Source organism: Gallinula chloropus, assembly GCF_964237585.1.
Source record: "Gallinula chloropus genome assembly, chromosome: 1".
NCBI lineage: Eukaryota > Metazoa > Chordata > Aves > Gruiformes > Rallidae > Gallinula > Gallinula chloropus.
This window is the reverse complement of record NC_140085.1, coordinates 43,129,302-43,153,922: the sequence shown is the minus strand read 5'-3', so window position 1 is coordinate 43,153,922 and position 24,621 is coordinate 43,129,302. Positions and strand designations below refer to the sequence as shown.

Below are 24,621 nucleotides of genomic sequence, written 5' to 3'. Positions count from 1 at the left end.
TGCCTTTGTGGTGTGGGACATGGTTGTCTTCTTAAGACCGTCTGGGAATTTTAACTATCAAATTCCTTCCTGTCACAAGACCTCAGTGAATTTATAGAACCAACCCCCTGCCATGGGCAGGGACACCCTCCCCTAGACCAGGTTGCCCAAAGCCCAATCCAACCAGGCCTTGAACACTGCCAGGTAGGGGGCATCCACAGCTACTCTGACTGTTCACTTATTTGTTTGTTTTTAACGCTGCAGAGCACTAGAAGGGTTTTGTAATGTGTTGTACATGCAGCTGGTCTGCAGTAACTTATGGCTAAATGTGTGATAACGTGTTCATGATTCCTGTAGGCTTAATTCAGTGGACAGTCCATGTGATTCCTTCCAGTCCCATACTCCACTGAAGTAAACTAAGACCATGAAGTTACGCTGGGACAAGTTTATCTAAGGAACTCAAATAAAGCAAGCTTTCTGCCATTAATGCTGCAGTGGCTCAGGTAGATTCAATGTGTAACAGGTCAATCACGAAAACAGGCACTACAGTGTTTATTTACTGATTACAATTTCTAATTATGACTAAAAGCATCACCCACTGAAACTTTTTTAAGCTTTAATCACTTAAACTAGTATCTGTTTTCAAAATAATGTTTAGTAAAGTATTTTAGAAGCAAAGTTGTGCTTTAATTTTTTTAACCAGTGTTAGAAAAATACCCATTTTCAGAAAAAGCTGTAAAAATAGCAGTTGGTCAGTGGGAAAATGGAGTATTCAAAAATAATTACACAAACCTGGAATAAATCTAAAATATTACAAACTATTATTAAGGCCCCTCTTATTTATAATCTGCTTGATGCATGATTGAGAACATTTCTGCAACCTATCAAAGATCAGTGCTGTGATCACAAAATTAACAGATGTAAAAAATATCCAACTATGAAATTCCCATGGGTCTGGTTCTACGCTGTCAAAATCAATGGGAGGTTTACCATTAACCTCAATAAAAGCAGCATTGTATCCAGAAACGTGCCAGGTTATCATCACTGACTAGACTTAGAATCACATGTCTAGCTAAATGTTTAAGATGGGACTAATAAGTTTTCCTACACCTGAGCATTCTAAATTAAATTAGACTTAGAAATTAAAACCTTTTTCCTTTAAAACAAAATTGGATTTTGCTAACAAACCCCACATTTAAAAAGATAGGTAATTTTCCATGAAACACTGCATAAAGCATCAAGGCAATATTTACTTTCTACAGTAATATAAAGTTCCTGAGTGCCACCTGAGTGGATTCTCACTTTCTTGTACCTGTTAATTGCACAGAAAATGTGGATGTGCTTGCCTGAATGCAGAAAAATATCCATGTCCGTACATTTTCCCTTCAAAACTTCTCTTAGTTTATTTGCCATTAAGACCATTATCTTATAGGTTATATTTGTGTTGGATCTGTGTGTGAAAATCTTGTGATGTCAATAGATGTATGATTGCAATGAATTTTTTATGCAATAATTGATTGCTGCTTTGAGAAATAAAGAATAGTTTAAGAGAACAGCTCTAAGAAATCAGTGTTTTACCACTGATAGACCTTCCTATATTTTTTTAGGCACTAATTTCTAGGGAATCTGTGCACAAGTGTACCATATACACATATATTAGTCAGAGTCCATCCTGTAATGGTAGGCGTTGGCAAACTGGTCCCTTTGTTTTCTCCTACACCTGTCAGCAGATGTTGACTTTGGCCCTGATCGTCCGTGTCTTACGGGTCTTAAACTGGCATGGTGTGGCTGAGTACAGTCCTCTTGACTTCACTGCATGCATAAGTGAACATCCTCTGGTTGTAGCCTCGCACAGGTAGATTCAACAAGCAATGTAATGGCAGGGAACTCGTGGGACTTTATTTGGAGTGCAGAAAGACCGAACATCTTTATGAGCGTTGTAAATGTGGAAGTGTGACAGACTTACACAGCTGCACTTGGCTTTTGTATTTCAGAAGTTCCTAGAGTAATGTCATATTCTTTTTCTGTCAGAAAAAAATGCTTCTACATTGCCTGGAACATGAATTACATGCTAATAGTGTCCCTGTATCTCAACCATTACTTTACTTTTCCATTAGTAGCAGGGGTGGACCGTTTAAGTTCAATGATGTACTTGAGGTTATCTGAGGTAGTAATTGTTCTCCAAAGATTGCTATGTCATGTACTTCATCTCTCTGCCTAAATGGATGCATGAATGAAGTCCTCACCTGATTCCTTTATGTTTACCGTTATATGTACAAGTAATGGTCTCTTTAATCAGCTGCATCATTTCTGTAAGTTTTCTGACCTTTTACAAAAAAAAAGTGTTAAAAATGTGCAAATGCTTCTCCCTAGCAAGTGAGTTAATCTTCATCTGATGTTACACAGCTAAGTGGAACAGATATTTCAAATGGGAGTTTTCCATAGTACCAACAACTTGTGCTGTCCATCACTACCTCAAAAGCACCGTTGCCATAGTGTTTAGTATTCAGTGACATTTTTTAGAAACCCTGAATTGTGACTTTTTTTCTCATTCTCAAATTGCTTCCTGTCATGTTACTTTTAATAAGTAATCTTCGCTTTCATTGTTAAGCAATTGTTTGCCAGTGTGCAAGTGATTTGACAAAAGGTCTACTTTTTGATCTAGATTATATGCCAAGGCAACTTCAGCAAGTTGAGACTAGGTAGGACTGGTTAAAGGCCACATTTGAATCAAAAGCTGTGTTTGTATTAACCTCTGAGAAACATGAGAGGACCGTGCCTAATTACTTGAAAGAGACTCAACAAAAAATGGATTGTAGCTTGTTGATCTTCTTATTTCTTTGATAACTCAGAATAATCTTCAAGAAATATGTGGGCTTCTTTCTCAGATTCTTGAAATTTGATCACAGTGCAAAATTGTCCTTTGGCGCAAACCCAGAAATACACATCTTTGCATGATGCACCTGGACATATGTGGCAGGTCTGGTAGAATCAGCTAATTAACAACACAGGCTTAAACAGGCACCTCATCTGGCAGTGTAGTTAGTTGCCTGATGGTGCTCAGCAGGATTTGGTAGTGCTTTTTATTTTTCTATCCTAATGGTCTGCTGCCCACCTAATTTTGCCTTATTGTCAGCCACTACTTACCGCAGCTTGAGGCCCTCCCAGGAGGCTAAATTATTATCAAAGGATTAGGGAGATGTAGCCTTGCAGCTCTGACATTTCTGATTACTTGTCTATGCCAGAACACTAATTAGCTGTGACTAATTAAGAAAAATGTTCCTGCCATAGAAAACCATTTAAAAGAACTGAGAAGGAGAAAAGCAATTGAAAAGCTGAGCAGTGCTCAGATTTGCCGATGCTCTTTAGATTTTCACCAAAGTCTTAACTCACCTTTAATTATGTCTAATATTTTATAGGGAAAATAGAAAGCTCTTGATATGAGACCCAGACTATAGTTTTCTCTTCATCCAAAGACGTTCTTGTCATTTTCAAACAGTTTGTCCTCTCTTTTCTGATAAAAAAAGAAAGAATTTTAGAGAAAACTATAGGCAGTGTCACCAAATGTGGACTGAAAAAAGTGAATTATATTAACACACACAAATATATGATACTCTTCTGCAGGATGGAAGTAACACCCTGCACATTTACTGTTGAAAGTTTTTTTCAAAGTTCACTAAATTCCTGATGTTTTCAAGTAGATTTACCTCATTTTTTCTATAAAAGAACGACAGTTCATTTGAAAGTTGAAAAACGTAACTCACATCTGATTTCATACAGTCTATAAGTTTATAGTTGATTTTTTTTTTTTCCCCTGGAATATACTGAGAAAAGAAGTGCCCACTCTTGGAGGGTGCTGGTTATGCTGCTATGAATCCAGCAAAGCCCAGTACTGCTGAAATCAATAGGGCCCCAACACACTCAAAGCCAAACCTGTGCTTCAGAGTTTTCTGCTTCAGGATCAGAATATTCAGCACTTGCATAAGCTGTTTTACACTGTAGCTGAGAGTGTTTTCTCTAGAGGAAACCAGAACACAGTGGCTGCTTTTGATATATTTTTGATATGATACATTTCCCCATCTCTTCATTTTTTATGCCATTTTTAATGTCTGAATTTCCATCTTCCTGGGTATCAAACAGCCCCAAAAGATATAAAAAGGGGGTTCTCAGGACATTATGTATCTCACAGTCCAGTCTGCATTTAATATTCATGGAGTGGATGTCTGCCACCTTTTTCACACTAATTCAATCATATTATTTAAATCTTCCCAGTGGGAGAGTAAGAAACTATGAAATAGATATTCTGATAATCTTGCTAAAAGAGTGCTTTGGGTATAAAAGGAAAAAAAAGAACTATTTTTCAGCACACTAAATCTCATATCCTGATATTCAGAATATCTTGTGCTGTCCTACCTCCTAATTTCCCTGACTTGTGTGAGATCACTTTTTTTTTCCTCTTATTTTTGGGGGTGGGGGTAAGGAAAAGACAATGTGAAAATCAATATAAAAATACAATATAAAATGGGCATCGTTAGTCAAGAGAGGAAAACAAATGGGAAAAAAAAACCCTCAAGATTTTAAAGCAAATCTGATTATTTTTTTTTTTCCCTGAGAGAATTTTATCAACTGAGGTGGAACTACAAGGGGTTTTTGCTTGTTTGTTTGGGGAGGGGCTAAAACACTGGGAGCTTCCAGTACAGTTTCCCCATAGACGTTTCTGGTCTATACTGTTCGTTCATTTATTTAACTTACTTAAATGCATCTATCCATCACTCACAGTATCCATTCACTAAAAACAATAACAAATTCTGTCAAATAAAAGAGAACTCCTTCCAACATCCAGGCACAATTTAGTCCTTTAACCTTTTTATCCTGCTAGGCACAAAGTAGCAGCATCTCATTCCAGGCACTGAATTTTTTTTCTTATCTGGTTGGCTTGAAATGTGTCTAGCAACTTAATGGAATCAATTGAGCGTGGACAACTATAAAAATATAAAATAGCACTGAAACTTTAGATGAGTCTGTCAGTAAGTGTTAACTGTGGCTGCAGCTTTCACATTCTACGCAGTCAAGAGAAATCAATAAGGATTGTACCATTTATATTGTCTTATCTAATGTTTGTTCACCATGAAGTGCCAGGCACAAGCACCATCTAGGGAATATTGATTTCTTGATGTACTGTAATTCACACACGTATAAACAGCAGGAGAACCTTGTGGTTTCTCAAACCTTACTTGCAGGTTTGATATTTATACTTGTATTTCATTTGAGTCAAGCTTAGCTTGGAAAAGAAAATCAAGAGAACCTCTGCGTACGTGTTCGCAAATAGACACACAACCACATTGTTGATCATATTACAAGAAAAACCGTGCCAGCAAGCATAAGAATAATCTAGTTTTACTATAATGAGTCTGGAGTAACAGGAAGAGGTTGCTATGTTGTAAATCAAAATAGTACCAGGTGAGGATGCTGCAGAGTGCTCTGATAAAGTCAGTGATTCACCGGTGGAAACAGCTGCTTAACCTGTTGGATCACGGAGAACTGAAGCTTTAGTGCTCATTTAAATGTCCAAAATTGTTCACCTACATGGAGATGATTTCCTTTAAATCATTTTTGAGTGTTTCATCATATATTTTCTTAATTTACAGTGTATTGGCTATCCTGTGTATCATTCTGTACTAAAAGTGTTTGCAATGTGCAAGAAAAACATTACAAATAATGAATAGAAAAATCAGCTCAAACGAAAAAAAAAAAAAAAAAGAAAAAAGAAAGGCAAAGCAGCTGTAAAATCTGAAAGGGTGCACTGGGGCGATAGGGTCAGAGATGGACAGGAGCAAACCAGGCACCTGCCCAGCCCAAGAACACTCTCTCCAAAGAGATGAGGGGAGGAGGGAAGCAAGAGGGAGGCAGGAGGCTGGACCTCTGCTCCACATTAGCACAGCTCAGTGTGGTGCCCAGTCAATGCGACGTAGGAGAGGAGTGGCTACACCGCTGTGCAACTCCCTATCAACTTCACAGCTGCATGCAACCCTATCATATGCCACTGCAATAACATACAGAGTAAACGGATGATAAGTCAAGATTGCTGAGGTGGAAAGAAGTGAACTGCCTGAAACCATTCACCCAGAGGAGCCCAAGATGGTTTAAATACTCTAAAATATATACTTGACTTCATTCCGCACGGTGCAAGGACTCTAAATAGAGGAGTCCAGGATAAGAGCTACTAATATGAGTGTGAAAGTCACAACACAGACCTTGATCCAACTTTGGGCCACCTCACTTTTGATAGGTGGTACAGAGATTAAGAATATACTCACTTTAAGGGAGAGATACAGCTCACAGGAGGACTCTGCCACCTCCCTGAAATCACCCATCCTTTGCAGATGACTCACTCCGGGGAGTGCCCCGGGATGATTGGGCAAAAGCAGAAGTAGGTATCTCACTTTCATGCCTTACAGGCAGAGTGAACCCGGACTTGTAACCTTACTAATGTTAGGCATGCACTTGGGAAGACTGCTCAGCATTAGCACCGCTAAGCTTATTCACAGGGCTTGTAAAACTCAAGCCCGGTAGCAAGAGGCTAGTGTTGCAACCAGCAGCAACTTGGTCATTCCACATTACGTTCATCTGTTTATTTTGAAGATCCAAGCTGGCTTTCATTTCAGGGTCACTCAAGTGATGTTCCCTACTCTGTGCCTCCGAGGATGTTTGCAGATATACCCAAATCGCAACGCAACACGCAGTGTCGCGAGTCTGACAGTGTTTGCTCTAGAGAGTTGTAGCACCAGAATAACCTATGGAAGTACTGTTCACAGAAGCACTGCGTATCCAGAGCGGAGTAGGGAAGCTGTTTGTGCTGTTAGTCTCTTGCGGTCATGAGCATTATGTTAGTACCTAGTGTTTTAAATCAGAACAGCAATGTTACATATGTCCAGATAGGGAAGGAAGTTATGTGTGTCTAATTTTGCAAACTTCCCGTTTCCCAGTGAATCTGCCATGTGTGAAGAAGCCAGGGAAAAAAATGAAGGTCACAAACATTCTAAAGTAGCATAAATATTGTAAATTGCTGTTTAGCAACAAATGTACAATGCAGGGAGAGATGAGTGCTCTGTATTTTGTATTAAAAGTGTATATTTATTTGTGAATTGACAGCAGTTCTGTAGCAACTAGCCAGCTTCTAAATTTAAGCCTAAAATATGAAAAAGTTACTTTCCTCCTATAAGATAAGCTTCTCGTGTTAGATGTTCTTTTTTATTTCAGAACAATATCCTTTTTTGCCCAGAAGGTTCAAAGATGCTTAATATGCTTTTAAATGAGCCCCATGCTTTATTTTGTTCTCATTACTGATTTCTGAAAGCTAGCCTGCCTAATTTGTTTCCTTATATCATCAAAATATCTCATCCACTAACTGTTCACTTGTTTGTCAGCGTGAATCCCACTCAATGAGGTCTTTCTGTCAAGGTTTGGGTTCCTTTTCCTGTTGAGCTTCTTTACCTTTTCTCCCAATTGCTTTGGGAGCCACAGTGGGAATCCTTCATTCAAATAAGGAAGAGACTGACTAGAGACTAAAGTGTTTGTTTTGTCAATTAGTCATTCATAAGAAAACCAAAATGTTTTTTGAGCTCCATGAGAGGTTCATTGGAGTGATGGCACAAAAAAGGCAGAAGGAAAGAAAAAGTCCTAGTGCAAGGAAGAAAACCTTTCTTTCTTGGCCAAGCAGGGGTGCAAGAGAGAAGTTAATAAATCTCCTACAACCACACATATCAAAAAAAAAAATTTGTTTGAAAATGTGTTTTGTATCCAGAGTTTGTAACTTGAAAAGACCAAGCTAAAGAAATCTTGGTCCTGATCCCTTTATCACAAGAACTGAGTGTTGCAGGAGACAGTAGTAAGTGGTTTCTTTCTCACTTCTCCTTTCCTGGTACATGTAGCTGTAATTTAGACTATGAAAATCCTTCCACATTCCCAAAACAAAATTGAAAACTTGGCTTAACATACCCAGCCTAGAAGAGGAAGCAAAACGTGGAAGCTGGAAGAAAGCCTGAGACATTTCAGGAAGATTCCTTGATATGTGGAACTAAGAATTAGAAGTCTAAGATACTGGTGGGGTGCAAGAGGTGCATGCCAGGGGCTCAGTGCAAAGTAGGATCACATGAGGGAACATGGGACTTGAGAACATCACAGCAGAAATGCGTGGTAGAGCAATGAGGGCTTTTGGACAGGTCTTTGAATGAAAATGTGAGAAAGAACTGCAGTGAAATGGGGAGTGGAGACAGGTTTTTCATATGACATTTAATAATTTGCATTTTCCAGCTCAAGGGCTTTTAAACATCTGATTTTTGTTGTAGGGAAAAGTCTTCATTCATTTGTACTGCCCACGAACTCCATGGTTCCAAAAAGGCTAACTCCATGGATTTTCCATTCATGCTTAATTTAATCTTAATTTCTTTCAATTATTTTTAAATGGAAATTCCTAGGAAGAAAAAAAAAAAAAAGGAAAGGAGTAAATGTAGTGGCATCACACTGACCTCCAAAACCAATAGTATTATCCTTGGATTTTATGAATGTTTAAGAAAATGCAAAAGTAAGCCACTCCCCTCAGCCTTCCAGGTCTGATGTCCGCATATTAAAAGGATTATTATTATTACTGTCACTGGCTGAAAGCTAAAGAGCATTAAACTGCCCTTTCAGTCTGAATATTTGTATTGGTTGTATTTTATGTGTTTTAAGCAACAGTAAAAGTCATCTGTCCTGGTAGAGCAAATATACAGGACACGAATTAGTGCTCCATCAGCGCACATAAACTGAAGATACAACTCTAACTCACGGCATAGTCGTGACGTCAGCTGTTTCATTGAAATTCATGAAATTTCACTGAATTTATGCCCCTTTTTTTCCTCCAGTCATAGCAGTACTTGAGTCAAAAGGCAGAAAAAATGTTCATGTTTCGGCAAAACAATACAAACTTCTTTGATGTCCTAAACAGAAAGATTGCTATATTGCCAGAAAACAAACAGCAGAAGCGTTAGGGCAGCTGTAAGACTAGACAGGCTGCAAGTGTACTTGAAAATGCTGTTGTATCTGGAGATGGTATAATTTCTGTTTCTACAGTCAGAGGCCAGCTAACTGACCATTTCTGCCAAACGAATCGTACTGTCTCTACTGTAGAAGCACATCTCAAGAACAAAAATTTCTCTGTTGATTCAGAAGAATAATGTTCACACGCACACACACAAATCATCTTTGCATGGACTTCCCACAAAAGCAAAACTCAGGGTTTTGGTAAAATTTTTTTTTCAGGAATTGCACTGTAAATTTGAGTGCTCAAGAGTCAAACCTAGCTCAACATTTTATACTTTGGCACTGTGAGGCTATGCATAATGAGAAACCACGTTCTTATGGGATTGGATGACCTGTCACAGAAGGGCAGTGTTTGACATCATGAAGCCACATCAGATGGGAAAGCTCTTGTGTGAGAACTTTTTTCTCTGAGGTTTCTCCATATTATGCAAAGTTACTTCATTGTTGCTTTTAGTCTGAAAAAAATTTTAATTCCTAAAAAAAACACATATTTTTGAATGTTAATTACTTTTTTGACTTGATTTCTTATTTTGCTGTTCCTATGTGTATTTACAAGACGCAGGTGGCCTTCTGATGTATCATGGTGGCCCACAGATTGAGAAATCCCTCCCCAGGTGTTTGTTTTTTTAAGAGTTACCAAGGCTTTCCAGCCTTTGGAAGAGTCTATGAACGCTTCTCTGCTCAGGTAGAAATCTTCATTTAGGTGAATGATGTCTACACCCAAACTCAAAAATACAACTACAACTTCTAGACCTCAAGGTATTTTCAAAGACGCTACAATTAACACTTGGTCCCCTAATTAGCATTCAAGAAAGGAGGTCAGTATGATTATTATTATGTTCCAAAGAGGGAAACAAATTGGGAAACTTAAATTGGGAGTTTATTTCTAACCTTTGTTGTTTGCCTTTTAAGCAATAGCTTATTTATTCTTTCATCATTTAACCTTTATTTTTTTTAATGTCCCAAAAGTTCCATGGCCCTCTCCCAACGCTAGCTACCAAAAACCTGGCACAGAGTAACAGCATTGCCTTTTGATAAAAACGTGGCATTTTGGCACTCAGCATTTTACATGCCTATAGCACTTCTTACACACTTTAGCCTAGGGTACCTTTGATGTACAGTCTCTTCAGTGCAACGAATACTTTTTTGATATTGTTCCCGGTAGGAAAAGTAGAGCTGGAGGAATTAGAAGCATCCCGTTGTCATCTGAGCAACTCAGTTCCTAATCAGTGGCACGATAAAGGCTTCTGTAGGAAGACAAAACGCGGTTCCTCGAAGCCAATCCCCCTGCCATATTCAGCAGAAAAAAGCATTTATCAAGAGCAGGCAAGATATAGAAACTCGACGGGGTCTTATGTCTCAGGCGTTAGGGATACCAGCCCTAGGAGGACTAAAGCATTGTGTGCTAGTATGTATTGAGCCTCCTTCCAGGTGGCAAACAGCTGCACCTTTTTATAAAAACTTCAAAAATAAACCTGAAGTGCTTGCTTTAAGCCAATAAGTGTTATATTTAATTGAGCCGTTCCGCAAACGCTATAGCTCAGGCACCCAGAAAGATGGTGAATATTTAATATATTTGTTTTGTATTTCCACCGGTCAACAGAATAATGAAATTCCTTAACTACTTCTCTTTAACTTGCCTGAAGAAAGCACGGTATGTTGCTAAATCGCTTTTCACTGGCCCTGCCGAGAAACAACTTTAATCCTTGTTAGAAAATTGCAGAGTCTGGGCCTGACAAAGAGCTCATGCCTGGCGCATTGTGAGCGCTGGGAGCGGGGCGAGGGGAGCCCTTTACAGCTGCGTGCCTCCAGCCCGCCTCAGCTGGACTATTTAGGCGAGGAGGTTTGTCAATTCCTCCCGACAATGGAGCGAGTTTTTCAGTGCCTGTAGCCGCGCCGAGCCCCGTTGGGGATCAATGCTGGCCATTCAAGCTGCACCCTCTTTCATTGCTTTGGTTTGTTAATTTAAGACTAAAGGTCCGCTGAGGGGGTTTAGGGTGTTTAAGAAAGCTGATGAACTGTTTAAGAAATCTGATGAACTGAGAGCGTTTATAGCCCTGGTGTGGCAACTATTGGCACTGAGGGAGCTGTGTCCTTGTTGACCCTCTTGTTATTAAAAATGCACAAGTGCTGCGCTTCTCAATATTTCAACACTCTTTCATTGTCAATACCACCTTCTGAGCCCTTCAGCTTGTTGCTTGCTCTAAAGATCTTCTTAGATTGGGTTTGAAAACTTCACCTTAAACACTAGATTAGACTGATGTTCTGTTTTCCGTGCTCCTGTTGATTTGTTGAACCTTCCCAGGGCTGGAAAGCAAGTAGCAGCTTGATGGGGAGACGGGCTGCTAATATGATTTACCAGTCTACAGTCATGCACAATAAGTGTGAATAAATACAGGGGTCTCACAGAGTCAACCCTAGCCTTTCCTTTTCTCTTATTTTTTACTTTAAAAGAGGTATCTCGGGAGAATGAAGTGAGTAATGCATGCCCTTACAGGAGCTGGATGAGCTATGAATAAGAAGAGCGGGGGGGAAACAGGGAGGCAAACATATTTTTGTTAAAGTGGTTGGCTGCTGTTATGCGCTGGTCTGAAAAAAATATATAATAAACACTTACTGCTTTATTCTTGCATGAACAACAGCAAAGAATATGGCACTAATACTGTATCATTGACATCTGTGACAGTCGAATTGTCCTTTCAGTGCTATTGTTAGTAATGGGAAGTGACTTTTTCTTAAAACCAGTTAGAAGTAATAATAATAATAATAATAATAATAATAATAATAATAATAATAATAATAATAATAATAATAATAATAATAATAATATAAACCTGTGTGATCTCAAAACCATTACCTAATTGATGAAGCTTGTGAATTTGCAGTAGATTCCCATAAGACACAGTAGATGCATCCCTGCCTCTAACATGCTCGTGGCTGTCAAAATGTGTGGCCTTAGATCCCACCTCTGAGAGGCATTTGCAGTGCTGTGCATTTTAACAGGCTCCAAAAGAAAGGATAGGGAAATACTTACTTTTCTTCATATGAAAATTTGTATTTATGCACCATCAGCCTACACTGAGTGCTCAACACTAGTGGGTAGAAGGCCAACAGTAGATAGGAATGCTACCCACAGGTACCTCTGGGAGGACTGTAAACATGCACTGGTTGTGATTGTTATTAAAAATACCGTGACAATCCAAAGTAAGAATACATCTTTCTTCTAATATGGCAGCAGTCGTATTTTTTCTGAGCAGAATCTGTGGACAGAGGAGTGATTACCATAGGTAGCATTTCACAATCACCAACTTAGCATTTCTACTGAAAGTTTAACATATTAAAACTAGTCAGGAAAACATATTACATTGTTTTCATTCACAAATTTGACTAGCAAAATTAATTGCCTCCAATATCTTACCTCTGTTTTCAGAGTGCAAGCAAGTGTATCACAGATATGTATGAAGAGTCTTAATTTTTACTGCATCCATCTTAATTATGTTGTCTGTCTGGGGTTCAAAATACATATCTTACCAGAAAACTGGGACTAGGTCTCTTCTCAGTGATCCTGAACCATTCAGTGATGTTAGACGGGGAAACCGATGGCAGAAGTTCCGATCCTGCCTGTAATGTGCTTGCGGGAGCAAGTTTGAGCCCCTTCTACTTTCTGCTTGATACAAACCAAATACATCCTGGATGTGTTATTGGATTTTATTTTATATTTTTATGGAAGAATAACAGTTTGGAGAAAATTCCACTACTAAAATCATTCTCTCTACCATGATTATGTTCAGGATTAACAACTGTAGGGTCTGAGTGGTAACATAACTGGGCTCATCGTGTTGCAAGTAACAATAGATACTCTGGGTAGAATGCTTGGCGTACGATTTTTTTGTGTTTATTAAATTGAAGGAGTTCCCCAAGTGAATAAAGCTGACTGTATTTTATTTTCTAAGCATCTGTATACACACAACACTGGCCATATAGTTTTCAGCTGGCACTTAGTAACAACTCTGTCACATTAAAAATATTTTACAGGCACTTGTAAAGGAAATCAATCAATCAGGTGAAATAATGTAAATAGTATGTAAATATAAATGTCACACAGTTATTAAGAAAACAGTATTTTATAGATGCTAAGTCAGTCCCACATTTTGTTGTATAAATCAAACTACTTACATGAAACCTGCACCTTTCTGCATTTTGAGTCGTGCATTTGTTTACTTCTGCAAAACAGTAAATTAATAGGAGAAACTCTAAAAAAATGCAAAAGTTATTTATTTCAAATGATTTCTAATTAAAATTCATTTTAATACATCAAGCAAAATAAACGCGACTCATTATTATATGAAAATTCTTTTTCCTTATTTAAAACTTACCTTAAAACTGATAGTTACAATGAAATGAGGCTCTTACCTGTAAGGAAGAAGTCTTTACCTATGATTACCTATTTAAAGCTTTTGCCAGATAGCTTATATTTTGATTAAAGAATTCTATTTTTTCTTTTGTTACATCCAGCAGCCAGCAACTTATCTTCATTTTTTTAAAAAATATATGCATTTTTTATTTGTTACAGTAGAGATTGGTCAGGGGACACATTAGATCCTTCCTTTGATTTACGTCGGGTAGCTTACCTTACCTAAGATGCTGCATTTGCAAATATGTGCAATGTTTCCTCTCTGCATAGCTGTGTATTCTGTAAAGACACAGGAAATTACATTAGAAAAGAATTTAAGCTTCTTCCCTGTGGGGAAAGAGACTTGTCACAGCTCTGAGACAAACTCTTTTAATCTCACACTGCTAAAATGGAAAAAAAAAATAAAACCAAAAAACCAACGCCCTTCCTTTTTACAGTTTGACTAAATGACATCTGAATGGTATTTTACAGGAGGGGGAGGAAAACTGCTACAACTATGTTTAGCAAAATCTCTTTTAATCCAGTTAACGTGAAAGAACCATTATAGTAGCTACTTGGATCTGAGCATTTTTTTACGGTAACATAGACACCAACAGCAGAGAGCTTATTCTTACCCCATCCATTTGTGCAGCTTTGAATGAAAACATACCCATGCCTAAGACACAAAAAGGAAATAAGGTAGGCTGTAATTATAATTAGCAATTAACATAAAACAAAGCCTTATCCAGTTTATTTTGGGAGGGGCTGAGTGGCGTTGATCATATTTAAATACAGTCTCCATGGATTTCTCAATATTTTTTTTTTACTTAATAAAGAAGTGATTTAAAAGAAAAAAGCAAGACATTCTATGTTTGATGCTGTTTTCCCGTTTGGATTGGAAAATATAGGTATTGCAAAGTCTCTCTCAAGATAAACTATGTCTGGTTTTTTTTCCCTTGCTGTTTTAGCTGTCAATTCTCTCATGTAATTGCGTATTTAATACCCATTCTTACTGACAGGTAGCAGAGATTGTAACGCTGTTTTGCTTGAAAATCTTGTAACTGAAAGATAAAATGGAAGTTGCTAATTCATGTAAAGAACAGCCTGGGTCAAGTTATTTGATTTTCTACTGACCCATGCAATTCTCTTAACAGGAAATTATATCATTGTTGACTTCAAGTGCTGATCTGTGATCATTTCAAAGTGTTTCATTACCTCTCATTACCAAATCTGTTAAACGAATACTTCAGGGTTGTCTGGTGGGTTGTGGGTTTTTTGTTTTGTTTTGTTTTGCTTTGGTTTGGGTTTTTTTTGGTTTTTTTATCCTTCTTTTCAGCAATGGTATAGCAGCTCCATGAAAGTCATATGCCTGTGGCTGGCTGATAGATTAGACCTTCAGCTTCACATCTACCAGCTGAAGACTCTCATCAAGATAGTGAAGGTAAATAAAATGTGTATGAGTTGGACTGCATAGTAAAGAGAGAAAAGTGGTGGATAATTCCCTCAAAGTTAAAAAATGTCAAATAAAGTTACCAGCTTATATACTTCTGGGTTGGGGTTTCTTTGTTCCACAGTAGTTGCAAATTTGAGAAGAAAAACAATTTAATAAAACCTCTAATGCTAACTATATGTGCACTGGTAGTTGTCACCAATCCTGAACCCAGTGACAATTATAATTGTTCTAAGGAATTTTAACAGATTCCTGCTACCCATACAGCAATGTTGTACGGTATTCCTAATATATTATCATTTGTCATTTTACTGATTTTTTGTTCGGTTGTTTTTTTTACCTTAATAATTACAATAGCATTCTTTACCCATTTTTCTCCTAAAAAGTAACTATTTTGCCTTTCTTAAATCTATACGCTTATCAGATTCAATTGGAAAACAATATTCAATATACTAGATAACATTTTCTAATCTTTCATACTCTGGAATAAATATCAATAGGAAAACCCTCTGGTCCAGCCATCAGCCATTTACACTGGCTAATGTCAAATCCTTCCGAGCGAAGTGTAAAATACCTTGCAGTAGGCAATTACGGGTTAACCCACCATAACAGAAAATTCCCTCCTAGCTCCCTTTCAGACCCCAGTCAATACCCTAAGGCAAGAGACAGAAAGCCATTTCAGATTTTATTCCTTTTAATTCTGTCTTGTTGTTATCTGTATAAATGGGGAACAAGAAGCACCTGTTGTCAGTGGTGACCTTGATTTCTTCTAATTATTTTCTCATTAAGTTCATGCGATCCTGTAAAGTCGGAGGCATTTTAACTCATGGATGGTAGAATTGCAACTGCAACTTTCATAATTCAGTAGTTAAAAGGTAAAAAAGAGTGATGCAAGAAAACAATCAGAATAACAATGTCATCCTGGCTCCCTGAACCGCCCAAGCTTAACTTGGATTTTTTTGACCTTAACTGATTTCTCTGGAAACAGAATCTGGCTCATCTTTATATTATCTGCCAAAATGGTAGAAGCAGCTTGCTACTTGTGGTTGAAATGAATGACTCTTGTGAAAGGTTTAAAGCTCTTCTCTAGTGAAGGTAATTGTCATCAGGGGGAAGTGTTGCAGGATCTAAAAGCTGTGCCCAGTGAGATCTTAGAATGGGCAGACTGAATGATACCAACTAAATATCACCCAGGAAATTAAAGGAAGAGGAGCTTATAAAACTGAGGTTCAGGTGCATGAGCAGCAGCCTTCCTCTTGTGGCCTGGCACACTGGTTAGTCTTGTTCAAATGAAGTAGGTTCCCAGTGGTGGTGGGAACATGCTGGTCATGGCGACAGCATCTCTGTGCCTGTGCACCCAGTTTGTTTTGCACCTAAGTTCTGAGTGTGTTATTCCATGGCACCCTCTGTGGACACAGAAGACTGAAGATGATAATGCCAATCGTAGAGGTACTGCTTACGGTACTGTAAGACAGAAAACCTTGTCCAGCTGTGTTTTGATGGGTGAAGATGGCAGAACTGGAAAAACAGGAACTCATCCAACGGAGACAGCTGGGAAATAAGAAAGAACAATTCAGGTAGAGTATCATAAGAAGCTTTCACTGCCACAGTCCAGCTAGGAAGAAGGACGTGGGGAGGCACAAGTCCTCCAAACTCTAGAGTGAATGGAAGAACTTCTCTCTTTGCTTTCAGAAAAACTGTGAAGCTGTGTTGTCCCTGTCATTCTTGCAAATATTCCTAAAAAGAAGATGGAGGGCATTTTTAAGGAACATCGGATGAGTAAGAAATACATGATTCTTTCATGTTTGGATGCAGCAAAGGTAGTGGCATTCTTGAGAATGACCAGAAGAAGGAAAAATTACTTGTTCCCATTAAAGGCAAGACTGAAGGTTGATGGCATAAAGGTACCGTTAGATGTCTGAGACATGTACAGAGGTACACGACTAAAGAAGGGTCAAGGACCAAGAGGAAAGTTAGGAAGAAATGAAAAATTAAGCTTGGAAGTGAACATTATTATCCTGCAAAAGTATGTCAAGAGAAGAGCAATGACTGAACCCCAGAGTGCTGGTCTGAAAATGGGAGGAATACAATGCAAAACTGAAAGAAATTGCTGTAGGACCTGTTAACAGCATAAAAGGAAATTGAATGCACAGTGTTATAAAAAGGGAATGCAATGGTGACACTTGAAAAAGACCAGGCAGGGTACTTGCAGGAGTGTGTGAGCAAAACATAAGCTGCATCCATTGACTCTGAAGTTGACCTATGAAAGTCAAATAAATCTCAGTTGCAGTGATTCAGACAAGGTTTAAATAATAATCAGAGATTGTGGCAGGAAAAATTCTCCCAGCTGAATGTTACCCATTTTGAGAGGTGTCTTTTGCAGTTCTCTGAAGTATTGAGTGAAACAAGATCAGCTCTTTTTTCTTTCTCTAAGGATTGTGCATGGTCTCCTCCGATAGAAGAATGGGCCCAATAGACCTTAATTATTTTCGGGTTTGGGTTTGTTTATTTTTTCCCATAGTATACACAAAATTTAGAAACTAACTAGATCAATTCATCCTTCTTAAGATTTTTAGGCTAACTTCAGGAAAGATTATCTCAAATACATTGCAAGTTAAAAATAAAGAAGGTAGAGTACATGATATGCTTACTTGAACATAGCATCAATGAATAAAACAATTCCTCTCAGAATTCTTACTTGTCAAAAAAGTCAAAGAAGAAACTCATGTCTGCTGGTTCATAGGAGGACTGGATACCAGGGAAACAAAGCTTTCTGAAGTGGGGAAAAGAAATAAAAATGGAAACGTGAGTCGAAATGTATGTGACTTAGAATGTGGATTGTGCAGTAACTGACTGAAGTAGTTCACCTGGTAAATGTTTACATTATAGAATATAGATCATAATCTAAATCTATTTTTCCACATTTGGCACATTAATGTAAAGATAAATGCAAGTAAAATAACATTATGGGGAAAGAGTCAAACATTTGGATATTAGAAGAAAATTTTCACTGAAAGGGATTTCAAGCAGTGGAACAGGCTGCCCAGGGAAGTGTGTTGAGTCACCATCCCTGGAGGTATTTAAAAGTCATGTAGATGTGGCCCTTAGGGACATGGCTTAGTGGTTGGACTTGGCAGTGCTAGGTTAATGGTTGGACTTGATGATCTTAAAGGTCTTTTTCCAACCTTAACAACTCCATAATTTTATGATTTACATTTTCTGGGAAATTACCTGTAGCCAAATTCACATCTCAATATGCAATTAGAAAAATATTTCATTGGTTTCCTACTGAATAAATGAGACAAATGGAAGAAATCAGCATACAGTTAGAGAAACGTGATACAAAACACAGTCTCTTAAAAGAATGACCATCAAAGTGTGGCTTGCAGACTCCAGAGTTTATAGAAACCTCATGCAGCTCAGAAACTGAGTGTAAAATCTTTAGCAAACTCTAAGTGACAGGTCCCTAACTGCAGGAGGAACAAATCTGTTCTGCTGGCCAGCTAGAAATGGCCAGTGTATAGTGGAAGACTGCTCAGACTTGCTCGAGTCCAATTCAGGATGTTTTATTTTTGCCACAGAAAACCTACCGAGACTTCAGGTTGCAAGGCGTGCTGGAGGGAACGCTGAACAGTAAAACCTACGATACCGTTCACAGCCGTCTGACCGTAGAGGAGGCCACGGTCTCCGTCACGGATGCAGGAGGACTTCAGGGCATTACCATGAAAGACAGTGATGAGGAGGAAGGATGAATCGGTTTCACTAAGCGTTTGGAGTTTGGGAGTGATGGTCAGAAGGTGGGGGGGTTATCTTTGGCTTGGGGTTTTTTTTGGTAATTTGTCCTTGTAGATGCATTCATAGTTTTGCCTTATGATATAGGTGCAAAAGTGTTATTTGCTCCATTACTTTTCTTTTTTTTTTTTAATGAAAGTTAAGATTATCTGAGGAAAAGTGCCAAGGACTTTTTGAGAACAATGGTTGTAGAATATTTTAATGTATAGCTTTGCTTAGGGCTGCGAGACCACTGGCATGGAGTTTGAGTTCCACTTGTGATTATGTTTCTTTCCCTTCTGTTCATTACTGTTTGTTCTTGTATCTCCATCAGATATTGATGTCCTGTGCAGAAAACAAAGTGTGTGTTTCACTTACAACCCAACTATACAGGAAATCATTCTTGGAATAAGTCAGTGCCCTAGGTAAAAAAACAAAAAAAAATAGTGTATTTTCAGGATTACACTTTGTTTACCCTTTTTTGTGCTTTAATTTTACATTATTATGTGATGTGCATTCAAAATTTTAATCTTGGTTCTCTGTATTTTGAGGTTGGTATATAAGTAGTAGGACTTCAAGGACAGTCAAACACATACAAACTGCTTAGGACTGTTGTTGTGTCTACTCATTTTGCAAGTTTAAAGGTATTTCATCATGTTGGATGTCAGTAAGCTTGCCATCAATGTTTCTATTTCTGTGAAAAATTTCAGGCAATAAGAACACATTTTGTCGTGACCACTTCTGTATCTCCCCAGGTTTGTATAGAATTCTACAATTAAAAGATGTTTTCAATATTTCAAACCATTTGAACTGTCGTACGATTCCTCATGAGAACAAATTTTTGAAAGATTATTATATTGAGTTTATGAAGTGATTTATAGAACAAGTATTTATTTTATAAAGCAGGTACATATAGTAAACAAACATCCAAGGACACGATGCCTTGATAAACACAAAAAGCGAACAAAATCCCCTCACTTACAGAGGAACAGCCGGTGCCCACTGCCTGTTTTTCTATGTCTTCAGCATAAGCTGGAAAGAATTCAAATTTTCATTAGCCAAAACTCCCACAACTTACGAGAAATGCAGTTTTTTGGCTGTTGGTTTGGGGATTTTTTTGTTGTTTGGTTGTTATTTCCAGGAACATGACTAATTCCTGGGTTTGTGTAGACAAAATCTGAAAGAAAGCAGTAGTTGATATCCAAAGAAGTAAGGAAGGTCGCTGAGGCCCTCATTGAGGCATAGTGTCATACCTGAAGGGCTTCACCGATGGACTGTGGAGGGTTTACAAGACTGGCATGAAGTTTCCCTGCGAGAAGAGACTGTAGGACTTAGGGATCTGTCACAAGCATGTGGGGCTGCAGGAACTGAGGGCAGGGTTTTTCAGTACAAGCAGGGAAGAGCAAGTTATGATTCTTCCTACCTGTCTAGGGAGAAACCCAAAGTGGCAACTTCTTCCTCTGGCAAACCAGCCTCCTGGTGAATTAAGCAACAAGGAAGAAATGGGAGGAGCTGGTGAGGAAAACCATTCCTCTCAGCTCTTCATGCCCCAAATGAGAGTGTGCCCAGAACTGCCCAGGAAGACTGGGAGGGCAGGAGTGTGGGCACCTCTAACCCCAGGATGCGTGAAGCCATAGTCCAGGATGTGTTTGGGGGAATAGCAGGATGGAGGGCAGGTGCTGTGGGGCAGGGTGGCTGGAGGGGTGGGCAGGATGCACACAGCACAGCACGCTCCCCTCCGTCATTTTGTGTTCATGTTACCAGCTCTGCTGGGCTCGAGGGAGCACAGGGACCCACACCAGTATTTTCCATCATTCCCAAGCTCCTACATGGCTTTGCTCATTTCAGTTTTGATAGCAGTGAAAGAATCACGTGTCCCTTTCCCATCTCTCTCACACACACACACATCCCTGCTCCTTTGCTTGTCCATGGGCCCCGTTGATCCAGACCCACAGATTGACTTCAGACCTTTCTGATCATCACAAGTGTGTCAGTGATCTGGACTCTGGGTTGCCACCACCTCTCTGCCTGCCCCAGCTTGCCCTGCTCCCTGGCTGGGTATGGTGGGACCAGCACCATCCCTTAGGGAACAGTCAACCTTCCTATACCCTGACATAATTCAAAGAAAAGAAAAAGAAAACCCATTAATTTTTGTGGCTTGAAGTGAGTCTGAGTTACTCACGTTTCATGAAGCATGATACAGGTACACCCCATATGTCGAGCACTTCGCTATACAATTTCATCTGCAGGCAGTCCTTGCAAGACATGCCTGTCAGCAAGATGGGGGTGCCTAAGGAAATAATAAAAACCCGCTGCAAAGACAATGTAGCCATGAAGAAGTTACAAGATGTTTGCGATTCCAGAGAAATTAACTCAGGCACAAAGTACGTGGCAAGTTATTATTAGAAAGGCGGCAGAGCAGACATCACAGGAAGGCAGGTACAGAAATGACAGTGCTCCAAAGGTCATTCCGTTTCTTATTAATTCACATATTTTATTAGCAACTAAATTTGTGAAACGGTGAACAAAACGCCGGTCTTAAGAAGGCCAGTGAGTATCTGTGCGACAGCTTCAGAGCCGGGCACGACCGCCGACAGCAGCCGCCGCAAAACCCCGCTGGCAAGGAAGCAAGGTCCGCCTTTACATTTTAATTTACGTGTTTAAAACCTCAGCACACTCCTGGGGGGTGTGTGCCCTCCCGGGAGAGGCGAGCATCACCTCTCGCTGTACGCGGTGGGGAGAGGCGGCCGGCGGCTCCCCCCGCCGCCCTGACCCAGGGCTGCTCGGGGGGCACTGCCCCAGCCGCTCCCCCCCGTCCACACCGCCGCCTCCGCTTTTCCCAAGCGGGCGCGGAGCGCAAGGAGCCCTTTTAGCAAGGGGGGCAGGAGGGGTCTCGTTTAATTCGCTCCCCCTGCACCTCTGGCGTAAAAGGGGCTGTTGGAGCCGAACCAAGAAAAGTCACGGCCGGGTGCGCGCCCCGCGCTGCGGGCGATGTTCGTGGCCGGGGCGGGAGCCCCTGGGGACAAGAGCTCGCCCCCCTCGGCCATCCCTCGCCCCCACCGCCCTCAACTCGGCCAAGGAGGTATTTGGCAAGGCAAGAGGCAGAGGCCGGGGAAACAGCCACGGCAGCAGGGCAGGTTTGGGGGCCCCTACCTCCAGCCGAGCTCAGCCTCCGTCCCGGCCGCTGCAGGACCCCGCAGCTCCCCGCTGCACGGCCCTGCGGCTGCCGCTGCCCGCCACGGCCACGCCACGGCCGGTCCCACTCGTGTTTGCAGAGCCACGCTTTACATCCGGCCCCGAACAGAGAGCGGAAAGGCTCCGTCGGAGGAGCCGGCGCAGTTTTGGAGGGAGCGCTATACCGAGGGGATGGGATGGGATGGGGGAGAGGGGAGGCGGCTCCTAGTGTCCAAGTGGTCACCAAAGGCTCTCAAAGGAGAAGCTTCCCTCCTTGGCCCTGGGGGACACGGCACCCACTCAACGCTTCCTGGGGTCCCGGAGGAATCTCGGGTCAGGCCCAGGGTGTTTCCAGGCGGGGGAGGGCGCAGGGGCGGCAGAACTCTTCCTAGGACACAGCAAGCCCTCAGCACGGAGGGTGGTCGTGGCACCTCCACGTGGGTAGCAAGTGGGGGTCCACGAGGGACGCGGTAGGAAGGGGGTCAGGCTGTGAGATGGGCTGCTGGTGAACCTGCCAGCGCGGAGACTACCTGTTACGTGTCTTCCGAAAGGGTTTTTTAATCAGAAGTTTGACTAACAGCAAACGAGCGCGTAAAAGACGCGGTCATAGCAGAATCCTCTCGCAGGGAAGGAGCTGGTTTGGGAAGGGGCAGAACCTGGGACTCCCGTGGGACCGGCATAGACACCTCGGGCGGCCCGGAATGCACAGCGTAGCCCCCGGCCCGGCCGGGTTCCCTTCGGCACAGGAGAGTTTTGTTCCAACAGCGACCAAAAAAACCCCAAACACCAAAAAATAAAAACAAAAAAAATCCCAAAAAAAGAATCAAACCAAAACAAACCCCAAAACAAAAACAAACCCAAAAAACCCCACTTCCTCCCCAAACAAATAAACAAAAAAGGGACCAAAGTTTAAGTTTTTGGCCTTAGAGGGAATACTGTCGTGTGTCGTTCGTCCGTCCGTCCGTCCCCCCCCACCCCCGACGCCGAGGACTGCTGTCGTCCCCCGTGTCCGTGCCCCGGTAGATAGGGGTGTCGGGCGAGCAGCTGGGGGCGGCGGGACGCCGTCTCCGGGTGCCGGCTATCAGCGGCACGGCTCCTTGCTTTTGTTCTTATTTTCGTGTTTATACTTGGCGTCTCCCCCCGCTCTCGGCAGCAGCACACCGGAGAGCGAGCGGGGTTTTGTCCCGGCTCCGCGCCCGGCAGCCTGTTGGTGGCGGACACCTTGTCCCCGCCGTCAAGGCGAGCACGGCGTAGCCCGGTGCCGGGAATGCAGCACACACACACACACAGGCGCCCACGCAGCCGACCAGCTCTTTGCTTTGCTCCAGGTTAGCTCCCAGTACACTGGGAGAAAATAGAAACAAAAATAAGTTAATTGCTCCTGATCCTATTCAGGAATCTTAAAAAATAAATAGCTTCCCCGAGCCAAAGAGCGCAAGGCGTTCATTTAGCAGCAACGGGGCTAAACATTTGTTGAACTGGGAAAGGAACAAATGAGAAAGTGTCATTCATGGCTCCAGCTGCCGCTGGCCCCTCCCAGCCACTTTCACCAAGGGCCCTTTGGAGCTGATGACACCGCTGGGTCCCCTCACAGGCGGACTGATTAGATTAGACGTGATTGCTGCAGTTCACGTTCGTAGCTGGCACACTTAGACAAATCGCTTGCATGAATTACGGGAGGGCCGGGAGCGCTTGCTTTAGAGGGTCACTTGTAATTTCGATTATATGTGATTAAAGGCTTTATACGTGAAAAGGCTTAATTTGCACCCGTTTGGTTTTCGGTTTAGAGGGGTCTGTACGAGGCGTACTGTACTGTCAAACTTTGTTTTACCTCCGGGAACATTTGTGTTTGGCGGGTCAGTGTCAACTGGTTTTCTTTTGTGTCGGATTCGGTTAAAAATAGCAATACTTTATTCTTTTGCTTGCGGCGGAACTGATATAGAGGGATGCTAACGCTCGCTGTATGAGGAGACTATACGTTATCTCAGAAGGTACATACACACACACACATATATATATGTACATTTTTTCCCCCAGAGAAAACGCCAGTGGAGAAAACGCCCGAGTGTTAAAAACACCGAAAACAACCCCGCAAAGCCCAGGCGCCTCTGCCCGCGCTCCTGAAGCAGCAGAGCCCGAGGCTGCTGCCCGCTGCGCCCGGGCTCGGTTGCCGCCTTCGCCTCGCCCCGCCAGGGCCGGGGCCGGGCGGGCAGCGGCGGGTCCCCACCGGAAAGGACAGCGGTGCTGGATCTCCCCCGCGGCTTGCCCCACCACCTTGGTAATCCCAGGGTCCGCTTCCCGCCCCCCTGCTTTAATACTCCCGTTAGAGTTCCGTTTTAAAGGCGAGAAACTAGCAATCCCCGAGAGGGAATGCACACCGAGCCCGGCACCCGGGGGCTAATCCCGAGTCTTAACAAGCCGCGGTGAACGCGGCGGGCTGCGGGGAGAAAAGGCGCTCCCCGGCGCCGAGAGAGCTCTCGTCCCGTGTCCGAGGGGTCAAATCGCCTCTTCACAAAGCCGGGCGGCGCGGGAGGGGACGGCGGGGGGCCCATGGTTAGCGGGGGCAAACCCCAGCTTTTGGCAGCGACGCTGGATGATGGCACTATCGATGGTGGCTATTACCAGAGTAACAACAGCAGTAGTCAGGCTCCGTCCAGGCGCCGTCGGTATTTTCCCTAAACTCCCGGGTCCCTCCAGGCTGAGCTGGCTCAGACAGACCGCCCGGAGCCCGGCCGGCCGGTGTGCTAACCTCCCCGGCCCCGAGCGGGATGCT

General features: G+C 41.7%; 1 protein-coding gene across 6 annotated transcripts in view; it reads left to right on the top strand.

Annotated features, from left to right (window-relative positions):
- Positions 1–18,655, top strand: part of CADPS2 (calcium dependent secretion activator 2) — a gene marked incomplete at both ends in the record, with an annotated part of 308,165 nt that extends 289,510 nt beyond the window's left edge. For all 6 annotated transcript variants that reach the window (XM_084274517.1, XM_084274519.1, XM_084274514.1 and 3 more), the window contains 2 exons: positions 14,790–14,894; positions 18,485–18,655. In XM_084274517.1, the coding sequence (XP_084130643.1) occupies positions 14,790–14,894; positions 18,485–18,655 (276 nt within the window). The remainder of the gene's footprint in view (positions 1–14,789; positions 14,895–18,484) is intronic.
- Between the last annotated feature and the right edge of the window lie 5,966 nt (positions 18,656–24,621).